This window comes from Haemaphysalis longicornis, unplaced genomic scaffold (assembly GCF_048455015.1).
Source record: "Haemaphysalis longicornis isolate Haplotype H1 unplaced genomic scaffold, Haemaphysalis longicornis Haplotype H1 scaffold_20, whole genome shotgun sequence".
Lineage (NCBI taxonomy): Eukaryota > Metazoa > Arthropoda > Arachnida > Ixodida > Ixodidae > Haemaphysalis > Haemaphysalis longicornis.
This window is the reverse complement of record NW_027526296.1, coordinates 1,787,002-1,805,353: the sequence shown is the minus strand read 5'-3', so window position 1 is coordinate 1,805,353 and position 18,352 is coordinate 1,787,002. Positions and strand designations below refer to the sequence as shown.

The following is an 18,352-nucleotide window of genomic DNA, read 5'->3' as shown; positions in this document are numbered from 1 at the left end:
AATCCGCACTCGTCTAATATTCATTAAGGAACGATAATAACATTGGGGTGGTTCGCAGCTTTGCTTTTTAATAAATAGCCCACAGGTGTTTCATAATAATAAATGTGAATGTTCAAAACTACCGATGCGAAACTTCTGGAAATGTGCTCCTGTTAAATGCGCAAATATGTGTGCATGTACTGCAATTCTCTTTTGATAATCATGGCCTAATTTGTCAGACAAGAATTTTTGGCTTAAGGCTATGTTATCATAACTTTGGCGTCCTTTTGAAGTATGTTATCAAGTGCATGTTTCCGCTAAAGCTTGGTTTCACTAAAGCCTAATTTTGTTTAACTAAAGCTAAAATTCATGCCCGCAATTTATTAAAAGACCTATCATGCATGTTTGATACCGGTTTCTTAAACGGCACAAAGCTGATGCAAACATCAAATTTAGTTATGCCTGTTTATAAGACTTAAGCGTTGCCAATACTCACAAAGATTTTTGGGTGACAACCTTGGTAACGATTATCGAACAGGTAATGCAATGCATATATATTAAGACAACAGTTTCAAGCTTTTTAGCACCGCAATTTTAGGAATTATAAAAGTAACTTCTCTTTTAGCCCCAGCCGTGTGCCCAGCAGTTTGTTCAAGGGACGAACAAAAGACACCCCACGCAAAAGTTTAGACGGCCCAATGGACAGCATGGTCGCACATATCGTCTTCCACTAACGCGATATTTGTTTACCACGCGGGAAAGGCGCCTTCGGGGCGTCGCCACAGCGGCGCCGGCGAAAGCGCGCCTGGCGCGCAACATGACACCTTCCAGGTGTGTGGCCTTGGACGGCGGTAGATGTAACTTATATAAAGGTATACATGCTGAAAGCGGCAAAGTAACCCATAACTGAGTAACCGTTACGTGTATACGTATATAAGGGTTACGAAGATATAGGTTACATTTGTACCTTATAAATTATAGGTTACAAAAATTCGAAAATGTATACCTCTATTGAGGGTTACCCAGCTTAGAGTGTACGGCCGTTAGGCTACAAAAGTGGCTTATTGTCACCACAGAAAAGCTGTAGTCTCACCACAGTAATATGTAAAAAAATCGCTCCAATTCACGCTATGAAGAGGATTAGAAAGCAAAGCTTTAACCGACTCCCAAAACAATTGCCCATGCTACGTCACCTGATCTCACACACGTGGCTCTACATTGAGTGAAACCTGAGATTGTTCCAGCCGTTACATAGAATTCGCGGGGGCAGTGTCCCGAACACCGCAGCGTCGGGCACGGCCTGGCTAGAGCTGCGGACGCCGCCGCTGTATCCCGGACGTGAGTCGGGAGAAAGGAAACGGAGAGGAGCGTCTTTCGAAGGGTGCGACCGAAAAACATAGCCATCCTGATGTACCATCCTGGGGTTATTACACAACCACGCAGCACAAGAGCAGACACCCAAACTATTCGGCATGTGAGCTTAGTGATTCCCATCTATGTCTACTAAAACTAGTTAGTTTAGTCAGTTTGAGAATTGGGGGAAACCTGAGGGAACTTTTATAATCGCTTTGTAGCACAACCAGTTGCTCCTTCCGCATTTTGCAATACCTTTTAAAACACAACTGAATTTGTATTCCGTTATTGAGAAAACAGAGTTCCATCTGTGGCAAGGAGCGCGCAAAAGTTAGCGTTTCGGCAAAATGTCTGTAGGCGGGCCCTACATTTTGTTTTCCAGTCCTGCCAACCAATCCCTAAGGCATCTTTGCCGTACGAAGACTTAATTCCGTCGTCTCCGGGTACCCAGGAGGTGCCGCAAAACAAGTTAATCAAGCCGTGGGAGGAAGCGCGCAATGAACGCGAAGCGTCGTCAAAACAGGCCCAAAACAGCCGTCGCAAAAGCAGACAAAGCCGTACGCCGATACACCACCCGCGAGCAGGCACCTCCATGCGGGGAACGCTGGGTAAATTCGCCGCGCCATCTACAGTGTGCTCCATGAGTGAAACCCTCCGCTCAGCCCCCGCCGCCACCTCCCCCCCGTTTGGAGTTTATTGTCCCGCACGTCCTGAAAGAACTGTTAGCTGGTAGAGGTAGAAAGCTTTGCTTTAAAAATCATTTTAGTGGAAATAAAGTGATTCTTTATACTTCCTCGCATCATTGAATTTCACATGATTTTTTTAGTTTATTTTATTGTATTCTTTCATTTTGCACCGTGGAATCTTTCACATGATACATAGCACATTTCCGCCGGTCATTTCAACTTTTTCATCTTTGACGATTCAAGAAAACTATTACGTGCATAAAGCACCCTCTCTGACCGATCCAATGATTGAGTTTGCATGTTTGGGTTGGTTTCTTCGTAACGACAGATAGTAGCACATAGCCACGCGGCGTGCTGGCCAAGAATCCCCATTTTACAAGATCGCAACCTTATAAGGCCGTGATTTAGTTCATTCAGGGAAGGGTGTCATCGTCGTTGTAGTTGTCTTTTTTGCCGTCCTCATCATCCTCGTCATGAACATCGTCACCCGACTAGTCATATGCTCCCGCAGCCGCTCACGTTCGAAGAAGACGCTACCAAGCCTTTGCTGTCTGTTGTCGCGGCTGCTCCGCCCAAATCTTCTGCCCCCTCAGCCACACGCCGAAGGGCGAACAAGGAAGGCAGATGCTTTCGAACATGCCTGCGTCCTCCACCATGTCCCCGACGTCCCCAGAAGGAGTGCAGGCCCAAGATCCCCACTTACCAGTCTCCTCAATCATGTCCCCGACGTCCCCGTTGACCCCAGGAGTACCGCCCAAGAGTTCAACCCTCGCGGGCAAGACGTCGCCACTGGAACACATTCTAATATTTGGCCAAGGTCGTTTCCAGAGGCTGGTTTTGTTGTGCACGATGTTGGCCGTCTTCACATCCCGTGTGCACGCCTTGGCTTCCAGTGACTTTGCGCGTCCCGTCGACCATTGGTGTAGGCCGCCGGCGGCCTACGCACACTTGCCTCTGGAGACGTGGAAGAACGCGAGCATTCACGCCGCAGACGGCACAGATGATCGTCGCAGCCACTGCTTTCGCCACGAACCCCCTTTGCCCGTGCCGTAGGACCTGGAAGCAGATAATCGGACCGTGGTACCCTGCGACGCCGGCTGGGACTACGAGCCAAGCGCTAGAGAGCGTTCAATAGTCGCTGCCTGGGACCTCGTGTGTGGCCGGCGTCGGATCCTGTCCCTGTTGTCGGCGGTATACATGGCTGGAGGCGTGCTGGGTGGTGCCGGTGCGGGGGTATTGGCCGACCATATCGGCCGCCGGCCGGTCCTCTGCATTATGATCTTTCTCCTCATTCTGGCCGGCACCGGTACCGCGTTCGCCCACAGCATACTGGACTTCGCAGTCCTCCGCTTTGTCCTGTCTACGGCGGCCTCGAGCACGATCGTCACGTCGACTTTGCTGCTCTTCGAGGTCACCGACCTCGACCACCGCGCACTGTTCTGCGCTCTTTCCGTATCCGCGGCTGGCGTTGCGTCTGCAATATATCGCGAGCTCGTCATGGCCTTCATCCGCGACTGGCATATGGCGCAGATCGCGTACATGGTTCCTACGAGTGCCCTGGTCATGGCGGTGTACCTGATGGAGGAGTCACCGTGCTGGCTCCTGGCAACCGCGCGGGTGAATCAAGGCGAGCGCGTCTTGCTGTGGGCGGCGCGTGTCAACAATGTCGACCAGGACGCCTTCAAGGCTCGCCTCGCTGCGCTCCGGCAACAGATAAAGAGGCAGCAGCAGCAGCTCGAACACGGGCGAGGGAGAAGTTTTGATGCCATTCTGTCGGATCAAGGTGCGTCCCGCTCTTTCTCTGGCAACTGACTGACTATTGGATGATTGCTGTTGACAAAGGGTAGTACGTTGATTTACTAGCATGTCTTACCATATCAACTAATTCCAGCTTTGCACATTTTCTGAAGCCATAGGGCGGATAGGCTTCGCTCAAGATAGGCTCGTTTGGCGTCGTCTCTGTGAGTGATACAGCAAAAATACAGCAGCTTATTTATACTTCAAGTCGAAAAGGAGGTTTCCGGAAAGATTATTTTACCTGTTTGAGTAACACGGATGGCCTTTCAAAAAAATTGGGATTTGGTTAATGAGCAAAACTATTACAAATACAAAAAATGGCGACCGGGACACCGCCTAAAATAAATAGTTTTGTTTAGAAGTCTTTTGTGTTTTTCTGTCATTAATACGCCCAAATGTCTATGGTCAAGAAATTATGCGAGAACAGCCGCGATATGACGGGAGTACAGAAAGCAGAGTGGCTATCTCAGGGTACCACATTCGTGGCAGAACATCGTCATGCTTCGAGTTTTATGATACGAGAAACAAAGACAGAGTCCGGGATGCAGCAGTTCGGAGCTAAAATTCACTAGCATGGAGGAAGGACAGCTTGCTAGAGGCATCAGACTACATCGTTATTTAGAGTGTCTCATGCGTTGTGCCGCACTGATTTTGCCGTGGGTTCAGAACACTGACTGGCTGCTTTACTTACTCCCCTAATCATGTTGGCATACCAATTTTATGGCACCCAAAGGTGTGGCTGTGCACGGTGGCTTGCAAGAAAATCTTTCGTCTCGACTGGCCCGTGAGCTAATGGGTATGCCTGCCTTGCAACCATAGGCGAGGTTCAATGACGATGGCAACGTGATGAGAACGAGATGAAAGAGCAGGACAATTGAATGGTGAGACCGAGATGGAAACAAAGGAGAAGGAAGGATGTAGCTAGAAGCAGCAACATCATCGTGGGTGACCACGAAAGAGGGTAAAAAGTGCGTTTGACAAAAGTATGTCATGAAAGGAATGGAAAAGCAATCAAGATTTGCCGCTCCTTCGTCGGAAGTCGAGTATTTAAATTTAAATCTGGTAATTTATTCTTGTTACCTGAGTAGCATTCGCCCGAATTATTTGTTTTAGTCGTCGTTATTATTATTATAACTGCGTCTATAGGTGACCGCCTCTTCTCAGGACGAGAGCTGATTGACAGCAACGACGCACTTCCTTTTGCAGATGTTCACGTATCCGACCTCTTAACGAACCACAGCTTGCGCAACCGGTCCACCGTCATTTTCGGCTGTTGGTGGATAACATTTGCCATATTCTTCAGCCTCAACACAAGCGAAGTTATGCGCACAAGCTGGGTGCCACGCTCCTCCCTCCTGGCGCTGAGGATTATCGAGCTCCCTGTCAACGTCTACGTGCTGAGGCGCATCGGCCGTCGGCTGTCCTTAGCCTACAGCATGGCGGCCCTATCCGTCATCATCGGATGCCTAGCCGTGGTACATGTGTACCGCGGGTCGTACGCGCTCCACTGGGGGGTCACCGTGTTGTGGCTGCTGGTGTTCGAGTTAACCGTGACCACGCTGTTCGCCTTTTCGGCCGAGCTCTACCCGACGGTGGTGCGGGGCGCTGCGGTGGGCCTCTGCTACGTCAGCGGTCGGATGGGGGCCATACTGGGGCCCTTTCTCAACGACGTGCCCTCTGTAGAGCTTCGGGGCGTGGCCTTCTCCACCGTCGCCCTCCTCCTGATGTTCCTCGCGTTCCTGGCTGTCTCCCTGCCAGAGACGACGAAGATCCCGCCAGCGAACACCATGGGAGGCATGATGGCCGACAAGTGGAAGCTGCACTCACCGCTCAGGTTGGCCCGCAGCCAAAAGGGTGTCCACGGCCCGACCAAGCGCGGAATGGCAAAGAGTATCGCGTCGAATGACAGCGGACGAAGGCGCCGTGGCAGCATGGGCTTAGCGGCGGAGGACGCAAGTGCGCACCCTTACTCGCCGGATCAAGCGGCATGCGGCTTTGATAGATAAAGACTGCGCTTATGCCAGCTTTGAACTTTATTTTGTCGCATATGGACACTGAACCTATGGTTTCTGTCACTGGACGCCGGAACTACTCGTTTCTTTTATTATCGTCATTTCTAGATTTATTGCTGCAGCATTGCACGTCTTGTTGATAGAAAAATGTCACCGTGGCGCAAAACTCTTCCTAGCGGTGGCCCATTTTCTTTATTCTACAGCGCCGTTTTTTTGCACAATGGGTCACCTATTGCTTGCGCTTTAACAGAATAGAAACAAAAGCAAGGAATGGGTCAAGAATGTCGTTTGAATATGTCCAGTCTGGTGCGAAAGCGCACGACTTAGAGCAAACTGAAATTACTTCAAAACGCGTAGGAGAACTCAGTTACCCCCCCCCCCCCCCCTGTTTTTTAGCTCAATACGTCATTTCAAGCACGCAAAAGAACAATATGGCCTAGGGTGGCATTTTAAAGGTGCGTTCAACAAATGAGTAAGCTCCCAGTAAGCTACCTCTCTCCCTAGAAAAGTGTACATATAACCAGAAACTTCGGATTTGTTTTTTAGTTGGCGCTTCTAGGGGAGGGGGGTTCAAGATAATGGCTGAATAAATGATGCTTTTATTATGGTTATTATCAGTTACCAATTGTAATGCCAGATGAACTACCGAAACCTGTTGCCTGCTGCTGCCCGCGCCACCTCCTGGCAACATTTAAGAAATCAAATGGCAATATCAATGAAATTTGGGTTCCTGCTTGATATATGTCGTCTAGAAGTCTTCTGTATGTCTCGTCTATTCCATGGTCTTTTAAAGGAGCCACGAAGACAAAATACAAGTTTGTTTTATTCAAAATATTTCTTTATTTGTAGTGCCCCCAGCGCTTGTCTGGATACAAACGATGCTTTATTCACTGTGAAATTAGTCAATTCAAGTTAAAAATTGGATTTCCCCGCTAAATCGTGTTTTCATGGTCTGCAATGACCTCAGACGAACCGACCGCTCGGCAGCCTAGGGTGCCTTGATGCACGCGTGCGCCGTACAGGGTGGATACACGTATACGTTGGCGCCGCCAATTTGAGTCACTCGCTCGCAGCCGAAGTAAGTCATTGTATAAAAACCGCGGTAAAATTATCGCCGCAGCGCGGTTTACTGGCGAAGTTTGAATTATCTTTTAAGTGCAATGCACTTTATAAGTGACCCCAAACCTTCCACCGCCGGCGCCGTCCGTCCGCAGTCCTCCTATCCCCTAGCAACGGCGTGGAGCGGAGAGTCGGTAGCAACGGCGCAGTGACGTCACTCACCACGTGACGACACGCCCCTCACCGCTCCTCGCGGCGCGACGGCGTGCGCCGCGCGCGTCCCTCTCCCTTGCCCGCGCCGTGACGTCACATACTCCACCTCCTCTCCCCGCAGCTGCCGTGCGCCGCTGTGTGTCACCCTCCCTCCCCGCGCCATGACGTCACGCACCCGCACCTCCTCTCCCCTCGCTCGGCTGCAGCTGCCGTGCGCCGCTGTCCCTCTCCCCTTGCGCTCGCCTCCTCTCTCAGCCACCTGGCTCGGCGCGCTCGGCGCGGCGTACCCCCCTATATATGCAGCGATAAACCGCCAGACCTCCGTGGGTCGGCTCGCGCGCGCTCTCTCGCTACAGTCTCCTGCTCGCTCTGCTCCAGTTTAGACCGTTCGCTGGCTGGGCGCCTCTCAAGGCGATGTCAGAATTACTACGCCGTGTACTCTCGGCGCAAGAAATGCATTCGCACTTCATCACGATTCCCTTCGGGGAGGTGGGGGCAATTTTTTCTCGTTGCTGGATCTTGTGGGAAACGAAAAGAACAACGCGTTGAGGACGTTCACCCAATTGTAGCGGCACGGGACCGTTCAAAGTGTGTCTCCACCCTGTACGGCGGCGCTGGCAGTGAGGTTCTCTACTGCAGCGGGTTGCTCACGGCCGGGCAGTAGCGCCGGCGTTCCCGCGTTTGTTTACGTTACTGAACCTACATGGCGCCACCACACCGTGGGAAGCCGTTTTGTGCCTTTGGTTTGTTTTTGACCGTATTTAAACCTGACTTGTTTTTGTTCTGGGAGAAAATAATCGTTTCATGAAACATGGGACTCGCTCCGAAAATATGGTCACGATAGACACCGTCGCTTGCGTCAATCGGCCAGTCTCCTCTGAGACAACCCCGAAGCCCCGCAGTGCTGTGCAGCTAAACCAAGCATAGTGCGTGCAGTACCAACAACAGTACGCATCAGTACTTCGGTGTACATGTGCTTTCGTAATTTCCACTGTTTGTCCAAACATTCTCATCACTTCGAAAAGAATGCGCACTCAATTTTAGCACAAATAGCTCGTTCTGCAAGCCTATAAGCCCAGCCTAATTTGCGTTTGCTTTTGCTGGCCTCCGGCAATCGCAGAGCACTCTCGTATAAAATCATAGGGACTGAAGTTTACGTTAAACCTGGTGTCACTATGATTCCAACGAGGCCGTCTTTTGAATGACCAAACTTGTGTTTTGTCTTCATGGCTCCTTTAATGCTTCCAGAACTCCTGCAGTGTCCACTGAATGAAGCGCTTTTTGATAGTCTATAAATGCCATGTAAAGGGGTTTGGTGTACACAGCGGATTTTTCTTTTTACAGCGAAGCTGTTGGCAAATCCTTTGTGTATGGTGTCCGCCGATAAAAATTCCAAGAAAGTGCCGAGGGCTCATGCACGCGTGCCTCAAACGCACGTTGGTCATACAAAGCATACACACTTAGGGACGTTGGCCAATATTGGCCAGAAAATAAACTACCTATTTCGTAGACCACACCACAAAATAATGTTCAGCTTATACCGCGGTCCAGACCACAGGGTTATGGACTGCATTGCGCTACTGCTAAAAGGGCTCCTTTTGCCGGCTTCCGTGGCGCCGTGGTAAAGTTTTGGTTTGGGGACCGAACCCACGCCTTGGTGTGGGTTCGGTCCCCACTCTGGGCGCGTGTTTTTATTCCTTTCTTTCTCGAAAAATGAATAAAAAAATAATAATGTAATGTCACTAACAATAAAAAATATTCTAACAATTCCTCTATGCCTTCCTTGGCGTTGTAGACTGCCGGCATTTCCTTCTGTATTTCCTAACGAGCCCCTCATTTCCAAACCCTATATATATATATATATATATATATATATATATATATATATATATATATATATATATATATATATATATATATATATATATATATATATATATATATATATATATATATATATATATATATATATATATATACCCCCGGGCCGTGACTCGAGCGTCTACGACATGTCGAGAGTGGTCGACCTGCGTTGAACCCTCTTAAGCTCCCTATGGCACCAAGACTGCCAGAACAGAGGCCCTCGCTATGCATGTAGCGAATCAGAATAGGAAATGAGTGGCTCGTTCAAAATAAGACAGAAATAAGAATTGGCAGTCAAGAAAACCTCTGAAAGCAAAGGGGAGGATGTAGTTGCTCAAGATAAAGAATTTGGAAAATAAGAAAGTGGAGAAAAATGCCCGCCAGGTGGGATCCGAACCCACAAACCTCATTTCCTATTCTGATTCGCTATATTATGTAGCGAATCAGAATAGGAAATGAGGTTTGTGGGTTCGGATCCCACCTGGCGGGCATTTTTCTCCACTTTCTTATTTTCCAAATTCTTTATCTTGAGCAACTACATCCTCCCCTTTGCTTTCAGAGGTTTTCTTGACTGCCAATTCTTATTTCTGTCTTATTTTGAACGAGCCACTCATTTCCTATTCTGATTCGCTACATGCATAGCGAGGGCCTCTGTTCTGGCAGTCTTGGTGCCATAGGGAGCTTAAGAGGATTCAACGCAGGTCGACCACTCTCGACATGTCGTAGACGCTCGAGTCACGGCCCGGGGGTTAAAAAGAAGGTCCCCTTCACCCCGAGTAGTCTGAGTGGCGCTGGCTACCACCCCCAAGCGCAGGAAACAAAAAACACCTGAACATAAATACCCCAGAAAGTGGAGGCTAAAGTAGCCCCGCCGGTAGCGTAGTGGTTATCGCACCAGACCGGTATTCTGAAGGTCGTGGGTCGGATCCCACCTGGCGGGCATTTTTTCTCCACTTTCTTATTTTCCAAATTCTTTCTCTTGAGCAACTACATCCTCCCCTTTGCCATCGAGTTTTTCTTGACTGCCAATTTTTATTCCTGTCTTATTTTCAACGAGCCCCTCATTTCCTATTCTGATTCTCTACATGCATAGCGAGGGCCTCTGTTCTGGCAGTCTTGGTGCCATAGGGAGCTTAAGAGAGTTCAGCGCTGGTCGACCACTCTCGACATGTTGTAGACGCTCGAGTCACGGTCCGGGGGTAAAAAAGAAGGTCCCCTTCACCCCGAGTAGTCCGAGTGGCGCTGGCTACCACCCCCAAGCGCAGGAAACAAAAAACACCTGAACATAAATACCCCAGAAAGTGGAGGCTAAAGTAGCCCCGGTGGTAGCGTAGTGGTTATTGCATCAGACCGGTATTCTGGAGGTCGTGGGTTCAGATCTCACCTAGCGGGCATTTTTTCTCCACTTTCTTATTTCCCAAATCCTTTATCTTGAGCAACTACATCCTCCCCTTTGCTTTCCGAGGTTTTCTTGGCTGCCAATTCTTATTTCTGTTTTATATATATATATACATATATATATATATATATATATATATATATATATATATATATATATATATATATATATATATATATATATATATATATATATATATACATATATATATATATATATATATATATATATATATATATATATATATATATATATATATATATATATATATACATATATATTTATATATATATATATATATATTTATAAATATATATATATATAAGCAGTAAAACAAACTTATCGAGGAGCCAAAAGAAATAGTTGAGAAAATGGTAGACGCACGATTAAAAACAAAAACAGTGGTTTACTGACGTTTCGACTGGAGGACCAGTCTTCATCTTGAGTAACAAAAACAGTGATTTACTGAGGACTGAAGACAGTGAAGATGAAGACTAGACCTCCAGTCGAAACGTCAGTACACCACTGTTTTTGTTTTTAATCGTGCGTCTACCATTTTCTCAACTATATATATATATATATATATATATATATATATATATATATATATATATATATATATATATATATATATATATATATATATATATTTATATAGCGCATAGAAATGGGACATGAGGGGGTCATTGAGCTAAGACAGAAATAAGGGTTGGAAGTCAAGAATGCATCGCAAAGCAAAGGGGAGAATGTGGTAGGTCATTGAAGCAGATGAGTAATTTTGAAAGACAGAAAGAAAGTGCTGTAGAAATGCCCGCCGGCGTGCATTGCTGCGCGGGGGGCTGACCGGGCTTCCATCCCCCCCCCCCCGAAATATTTCCGGCTGGCGCTGTGCTGCCTGTTATGCGTGGTACGTCGCCTGTGAACAAAGCTGCATATTCTTCGAAAGTGCCGCTATTAGAGTATTGACGCCTCTATGTCTGCCCTACGCATGGGTGCTTACACAAAACGAAGGGTCTGGAGTGTGTCAAACGCTGATGGATGATTGCGCAGGGGTGCAGCCCCAAAAGCCACGGCGCATTCGGGTGAGCTCAGAGCACGGGACGCCAAAGGCATGCGTTGTGTCCCTTTGTGCGAGACATGTGGCAACACAGAGAACAATTGGCCGGCTGTGTCGTTCTCAGCAGAGGAAATTGACTCGTCACGGTATGGCCGGGCATGCCAAAAATGGCCCGCACTAACTCGCGGCGGAAAAAAAAGAGGGACCGCCGGCCATTGATAGGTGAAGACTGGTACGATGAAAGCCCGAAAGGGAACAGACGATCTTTGTATGTTAAGTAGAAAAACCTGCAAGCGGCGGTGGCTGACCACGGCCGCTCCATCTCCTAAAAAGGGGGATATCAGTACATGAAGAGTGAAAGATATGTTTGTTCTGGCTGCAGTTTAATAGTTTGCTTTTACTGGTATGAAAATCCACGTGAGGTATACCCGCTGTCGCATGGTGTGGCCGTTATCGGGACTTTTGTTACCGCGTTTCATATTCATGCGTGCATCCACTGCTACACCCAATTTTAAAACCATAGCAGCGTGCGCATCGCAAGTGAAAGACCTTCGTACTGGTGGCGAAGAAACGAACCTGCCTTTCTGGCAGAATTGTCCTAAAACTCTTCCTGGTCTTCTTTGAAGTTGTGTGGGTGCAGGAGTATCGTTCTTTCAAGGCTCAATCGGTCGTCCATGACAGCAGAATTTCCTAATTAAATAAACGGGCCACATACAACAGGCCCTATCAAGAGCACCAGCACACCTTCGCCCGCGTCCTCCCCTCCGCCCTCCCCCCCCCCCCCCCCCACACACACGCATACGGGTGCGCGCTGATGTGATTCACCCTGGATGCACAACGGCTACGTAACACGTCACATTCTAAAATGTCGCATGAAGGACATTTTGAGCCATCGTCAGCATTTCTTAAGTAACCGAAATGACCGAGAAATTATCACCGTTCATAAAAAAAATTATCCATGTAAACAAGTTGGTAATTTTTAGCCAGTCTATCATGTCTTAGCCTGAAACCATGCTTCAGATTGACCATCACGGTCGCTGTAAGCCAAGAAAATACTTTAACTTTTTCATTACCGTCCCTTTCGTACTGAAGCGTGGTAGTCTTTGGCCTCTATGTATGCGGGGCCATGCCAATACGCATGTTTTCTTGGTGCACTCCGGAAAACAAAATGGTGGCTTGTTTCGAGCATCGCACCACGCCCGAAGGTCATGCTGGCCCTGTACAACCGCCCAATCGTCCGTTTTCTGGTAGATCAAGGAGATTCCTAACATAATTTTCATTTCCCGTGTCCCTAACAAAAACTACAAAATTCCTGTGCGCCTTATACATTCCAGAGCCACCCAGGCTCATGAAAGCAAGTAATTTTTTATCCTTTAGCTTTACAACCGGCAGTGTCTATACTCGGCGGAAAAATGGCAGCGCAGGCGTCAGCAAAAAGTATATCCTTTCAATAAAGCTTCAAACCAAAATGGTAGGACCTCTTTATAACTCCTTCTTCATGTCTCACGGCAAAATTCAAAACTCAGCAATATTTTGCTGCACTTGCACAGAACATGCCTAACCGCAAGAGTATGGTCAGACATCGCCGTCTTTGCGTTATTTTTTCTTGCTAAATTTTAAGTTCAATAAAGCATTGAATAGTGCACTTTGTTTTAACTTGCCTCATCTGGGAGTAGCAACTACACCTTAAAGGGACTCTGCAACACTTGCCATCGACTACTAGTAATGTATTTTGGGATAAAGTCTATGGTCCCAGAAATCTCCTCCCGCAAGAATTATGAAAATTCGTCCACAATTAACGAAAATACGCGCGATGAGAAATCGCGCATAACCGTTCCCTCTCATCTCGACCGCGGACAACGCAACGAAAGCTGCGCGCTCTCTCCCGGAGAGGGAGGCGGCTCGGGGCGTTCTCTTCGGCAGCCTTCGGTATATCACATGCCGGGTAGTTTTCTCCTTTTCTCCGCAACGCGGAGGGGCCTATTTCCGGTCTGGTGCTACAAAAAAGCAGGCATGAGTGCCTGCTCGCAGGTGCGCGCTCGCGCTGATAGGGCGTTTTTGAGGCAATAAACGTTTGTAATCGAGTGGTCCCGTTGAAAGGGAACTATTGAGCTTATCACTCAAACTTCGCGCGCACTCAAAACACAAAAGAAACGGCAAAACTGTGCCTACAGGTTCAGGCATAGAAGAGGTTCGTACACAGCGATGACGACGACGAAAATGGGAGAATCTAGCCGCGAAGTTGACCAGTGACAACCGATCGGGCTGCCACGGCCTATGTGACGTCCCTCAGGCCATGCCAGGGGTTGCATAATGAGGACAACTGAAGAGAGAGCGGTTGGTTTTTCCGCGTCTTTCACATCGATTTGCGCGCTCACCGCTTCACGTGCACGTGTAATATTTGGCTCAGGTATTCTTGACAGTGTAATCTAAACGTCGCGCAGGTTTACTTGCACTGCTCAAAGAGTGTTGCAGGGTCCCTTTAAGGGGGTGGCAGCTCCTGAAAAGTTACTGGATAGTACACGTCTCCAGGCAGACTATAGGGTATTTATGCACGAAGCATTGAAAACTTGACAGAGAATAATGCAACTATTTGAGAACACCAAGGGGGAGCTCATCACAGCAGACTCGACATTTGGGCGCGATCAGCTACCTCGACTCGTCCCGGCTTTATATGAACCGCGTTCAAAGAACCGAGGTGAGAAGAGCGGAGCGGTTCCCGTAAAAAGAGTTACCGCATTTTCATGATTCTAATGTGCACCCTCTTTTGCTAAAGGGTAGCCTAAATATTTCTGTGCGTGTTATAATCGGGCTGAAAAGCGAAATAGGCTTTAAAGCGTCCAGCAGCACTGCAATGCGGCGGACACGAAGTCGCCCCAAAATCGAACTCAATCCAATAAATACAATCCGTCAACGCCACGGGAATGAATTTCGGCGCACTAATTCCTCAATGGCACGCCGCGTACCTTGGTAAGCTGTTACCCATTTTTTTTTTGTGCTTCTGCAATTACCCCCGTAACACCTAGAATTATGAAGATCAAAACATTGAAATCGCAGAAGCTTCAATGCTCCGCGGTATAACTTTATTTCCAGCAGGAGCTTGATGAGCAATCTTATGAAGCACAATCATTTTTGGCTTCCACAGCTGCATACGCCAAATAAAATCTCCCTCTTCCAGGAACGTGGTATCATGTCTTTTTCATCTGCGCAGTAACGTCAGTGTCAAATTATTATTGTTTTTTTTTTTATTTTCCTTGGCGAACGTACCCGCGCATTACAATTGGGGGCGCGTTAGAACCGTGCAAATACGGTATTCTGCTCCCCGCGGCCCGTCGACTCAGCCCGACGAAGGAGCCAACCCACCCCCTGCCTCCGGGTCGACTGGACTCGCCGCGACGGTTCTCCGAACCAACCCGTCCGCTTATAGATGGGGGTGTCGAGTTAAGAAAACCTGTTTATTTCGACTCAACGCGCCCTCGTCGGGTCAATATAAACGGGGCTAAGGTTGCTCCACGACGGGACAACGAACCTGACATGGGCTGCAAGTTGAGACAGTGCCGAAGCCTAGACAATCGGGATTTCAAATGGAAGGGAAAATTATACAATAAGGTATTCAGGGGGTGGGGAGACTGGTTCGGAGGGACCCATACAGGCATGAACGAAGAATGTGTTTTTGGTATGCCTCCCGCGGATGGAAAGAATAGATGCAGTGCACAAAAGAGCATTGCACAAGAGCTGGCAACTCAACAGGAAATAGGTAGGGTCTATAGATCACAAAGGCTTAAACGTTCCTAAGTGGTGGGGGAACGCGGCCTCCTTCCCAAGGACAAATCGCATTGTTGAGTCGCATTAGGCTAATAAAGCTGCTGTATTCGGGGAGTTTCTGCGAATTCTCATGGGAAACTCAAGGGTAGGATTAATGAAGATTGGGATAAAAATTATGAAGTCGCCAATTTTAATCGAGGGATAAGCACGTTAGTTTTCCGTAACTTCCATTAATACGAAGCGTCACTGACCCAAACTTATAAATGAGGTAAGATTCCCGAACCTCGCGGTCGTGGTCGGTTTTGAAAGCGGAGTCTAAAATGATTGCTTTAAGATGTTCCAATGCATTACCAGGACCGTTCACATGTCTTGACAGGGGCAAATAGGGCAACGTTTTGCATGAGAGCGGTGATTATCGAATTGTATTCGGAAGGGCGTTTCAGTTTGGCCGGCAAATAGGGCAACTTTTTGCATGAGAGCGGTGATTATCGAATCGTATTCGGAAGGGCGTTTCAGTTTGGCCGATATATTGCTGCCTACAAACAGTGCACTCTAGAAGGTTCACATCATTGCACTCTAGAACAGTGCACATTACCGGAGTCAAAGTTTAAGTTACCCTTTATAATTACGTAGTAGTCTGAAGCCGCACGGGTGGCACGCTGTGCAGTGGTCATGTGTGGGCATACAAATTTATTACACGGCATGTACAGGGTTTATTACAGGTTTATTACATCGAGGTTTATTACAGGGCATGTAACCAGTAGTTTCCGGTCGGCTCATACGAGACTTAGGAAGAAAGTCGCCTAAATTCCTATTACGCCGGTACACAACGCGTGGTGGTTCGGGGAATATGCTTTTTAAGTGTTCAATTTAAATTAGGATATTGGGATTTTTTCTTAGTACGGTTGACACTCTTGGAGTGGAGGCTGAGTGGGTTAGAACTAAGTTTGTTTGCGGGTGCTTTACGGAATATGCTTTTTAAGCGTTCACTTTGAATTAGGATATTGGGATGTTTTCTTAGTACGGTTGACACTCTTGGAGCGGAGGCTGAGTGGGTTAGAACTAAGTTTGTTTGCGGTTTAACGTTCGGGGCTTTTTTTTACAGATTTTCTTACGGTGTATAGTTGGTTGGCTCGCACAATAGCGCCGTCCATATGTTGTTCCGGTAATTTGTTATTAAGAAGGGCGGTCTTGAGTTCTCGGCTGTTTGAATCAAAGTTGGCTTGGTTCATGCGAATTCTCCTAAAACGGTGGGCTTGGCCCTACGGTATTGCTGTCTTACAGTGTCTGACATGGCTACTTTGGAAGTGCAAATACCGCCGCGTGTCTGTTGGTTTCTATACAGCTTAGTTAGAAGCCGACCTTGGGGAGTAATAACGGTGACGTCCAGAAAGTGTACACTGTGTTCTGAATAGGAATGAGCGAGGGAAATAGTAGGATGGGCTACGGTAAATGCCTCAATGAAGGTGAGGAGCTCCGCGTCATCGTGCTGCAACATCATGAATATGTCGTCAATATACCTTTTATAGTACCGTGGCTTTAAACTTTGAGTGTCAAGAAAGTTTGATTCGAGGTGAGCAATAAAGATATTGGCGTACTTGGGTCTGATTGGAGTTCCCATTGACGTTCCGCTGACTTGCACGTAATAAACTCCGTCAAACTCCAAATTGTTAAGTTCAAGAATAAGCCTAAAGAAAGTTTGGAGAGTAGAAGAATCGATAGGTTTGTTGCACGATGACTGGTCATACGCAAGCGATACAGCGGTGATGCCATATTCATGAGGAATGTTAGTATACACGGAGACAACATCGAGGGTGACTAAGAGGCAGTTATCAGTAATTTCAATTTTTGTGATGTCTTAAAGAAAATTATTGCTATCCTTAATGAAGGAGGGAAAGCTGGGCGGAATGTCGCAAATGAGATTATCGACATAGCGCGAGAGGTTTTCGGTAGCAGTGCCAATGCAAGAAACAATGGGGCGACCTGGGTTGTTCACCTTGTAAAGTTTAGGCAAAGATAGAATTTACCAGCTACTGGGCTTAAAGGGATCAAGGAACGAGCCATGGTTTCATTTATTGTCTTAGTTGTAACAAGCTCAGCTATTTATCTTTGAAGATTTGGTTATAGTCTTCAGTGGGATCATTCGCTAGTGCTTTGTAGAACGTCGATACCGATAGATGCTTATTGGCCTCGTTAACATAGTCGGTTTTGTTAAGGATTACGATGGCGCCTCCCTTATCGACACGTTTAATTGATATATATATATATATATATATATATATATATATATATATATATATATATATATCTGTGTGTGTGTGTGTGTGTATAAGTATGGGTTTCCGTTTTCAAGTCTCGGGCATAGTTGTACGTTCGGTTCCTACAGTCCAGATTGTTGAGGTTTTTTTTTTCAATGTTTACAAGAATGAGGGGGGGTGGGGTGACATTATTACAAACATTACCAACTAGTATTTGCAACAAGAGTATAAATTAGGGTATTCGCTGTTTCTAATTTATATTGTCACGGGACGGAACAATCCAAGTTGCGTGATGGCCCACCACCAAGGATAACGACGAAGAAGAGCTGTGCGCGCGGCGCAGCCATGCCGGGCTCGGTTATGACTTGATGTAAATAGTTCTTCGGCATTATGTAAGTACATCGGTTCATCGCTACATCGCTACATGGTTCGTGCCATCGGCCGTCACGTTACATTTGGTGGAGTGGGCGGGTTCGTCATCCCCATACTGGCCCCAGCATCGCATCGCATCGGCGTGGACGCAGACGTCAAGGACAACGAAGCCGCGCCGGGCCGCCCCAGCCCAGTCGAGGCCAGAACAAGACAATGTCCCCCGCCCCGTGTTCCCCAGCCCGAAAGACCCGAATGAAGACCAGACAAAACAAGCCGTGCCCAGACAAGCCGAAGATGTGTTCTCCCGCCCTTCCATCCAACGAGGCTCGAGAAACTTTCCTTCACAGCGGTTGAAGCCATTGCTGCTGCTGGGCCACGCATCACCAACGCCGTCATCGTCATCCGTGGCGGCAAGTGATTCGTCACTGCATTTTTCATCCCAGCATTCATCCGCCTTATATCGCCCATTTGCCGCGGCGTCGACCGGGACGATCGTCATCTACCGGGAAGGCGATGCAACGGGACGGGACAATCCCCGT

At 47.6% G+C, this 18,352-nt stretch overlaps 1 protein-coding gene across 1 annotated transcript; it reads left to right on the top strand.

Annotated features, from left to right (window-relative positions):
• The first annotated feature begins 2,867 nt into the window (after nt 1-2,867).
• Nucleotides 2,868-18,069, top strand: LOC144172351 (solute carrier family 22 member 12-like). The gene is made up of 4 exons (XM_077701105.1): nt 2,868-3,005; nt 3,072-3,801; nt 5,022-5,771; nt 17,939-18,069. Exons 1-4 carry the CDS (start codon nt 2,868-2,870, stop codon nt 18,067-18,069), a joined length of 1,749 nt encoding a protein of 582 aa, XP_077557231.1.
• The last annotated feature ends 283 nt before the right edge of the window (nt 18,070-18,352 follow it).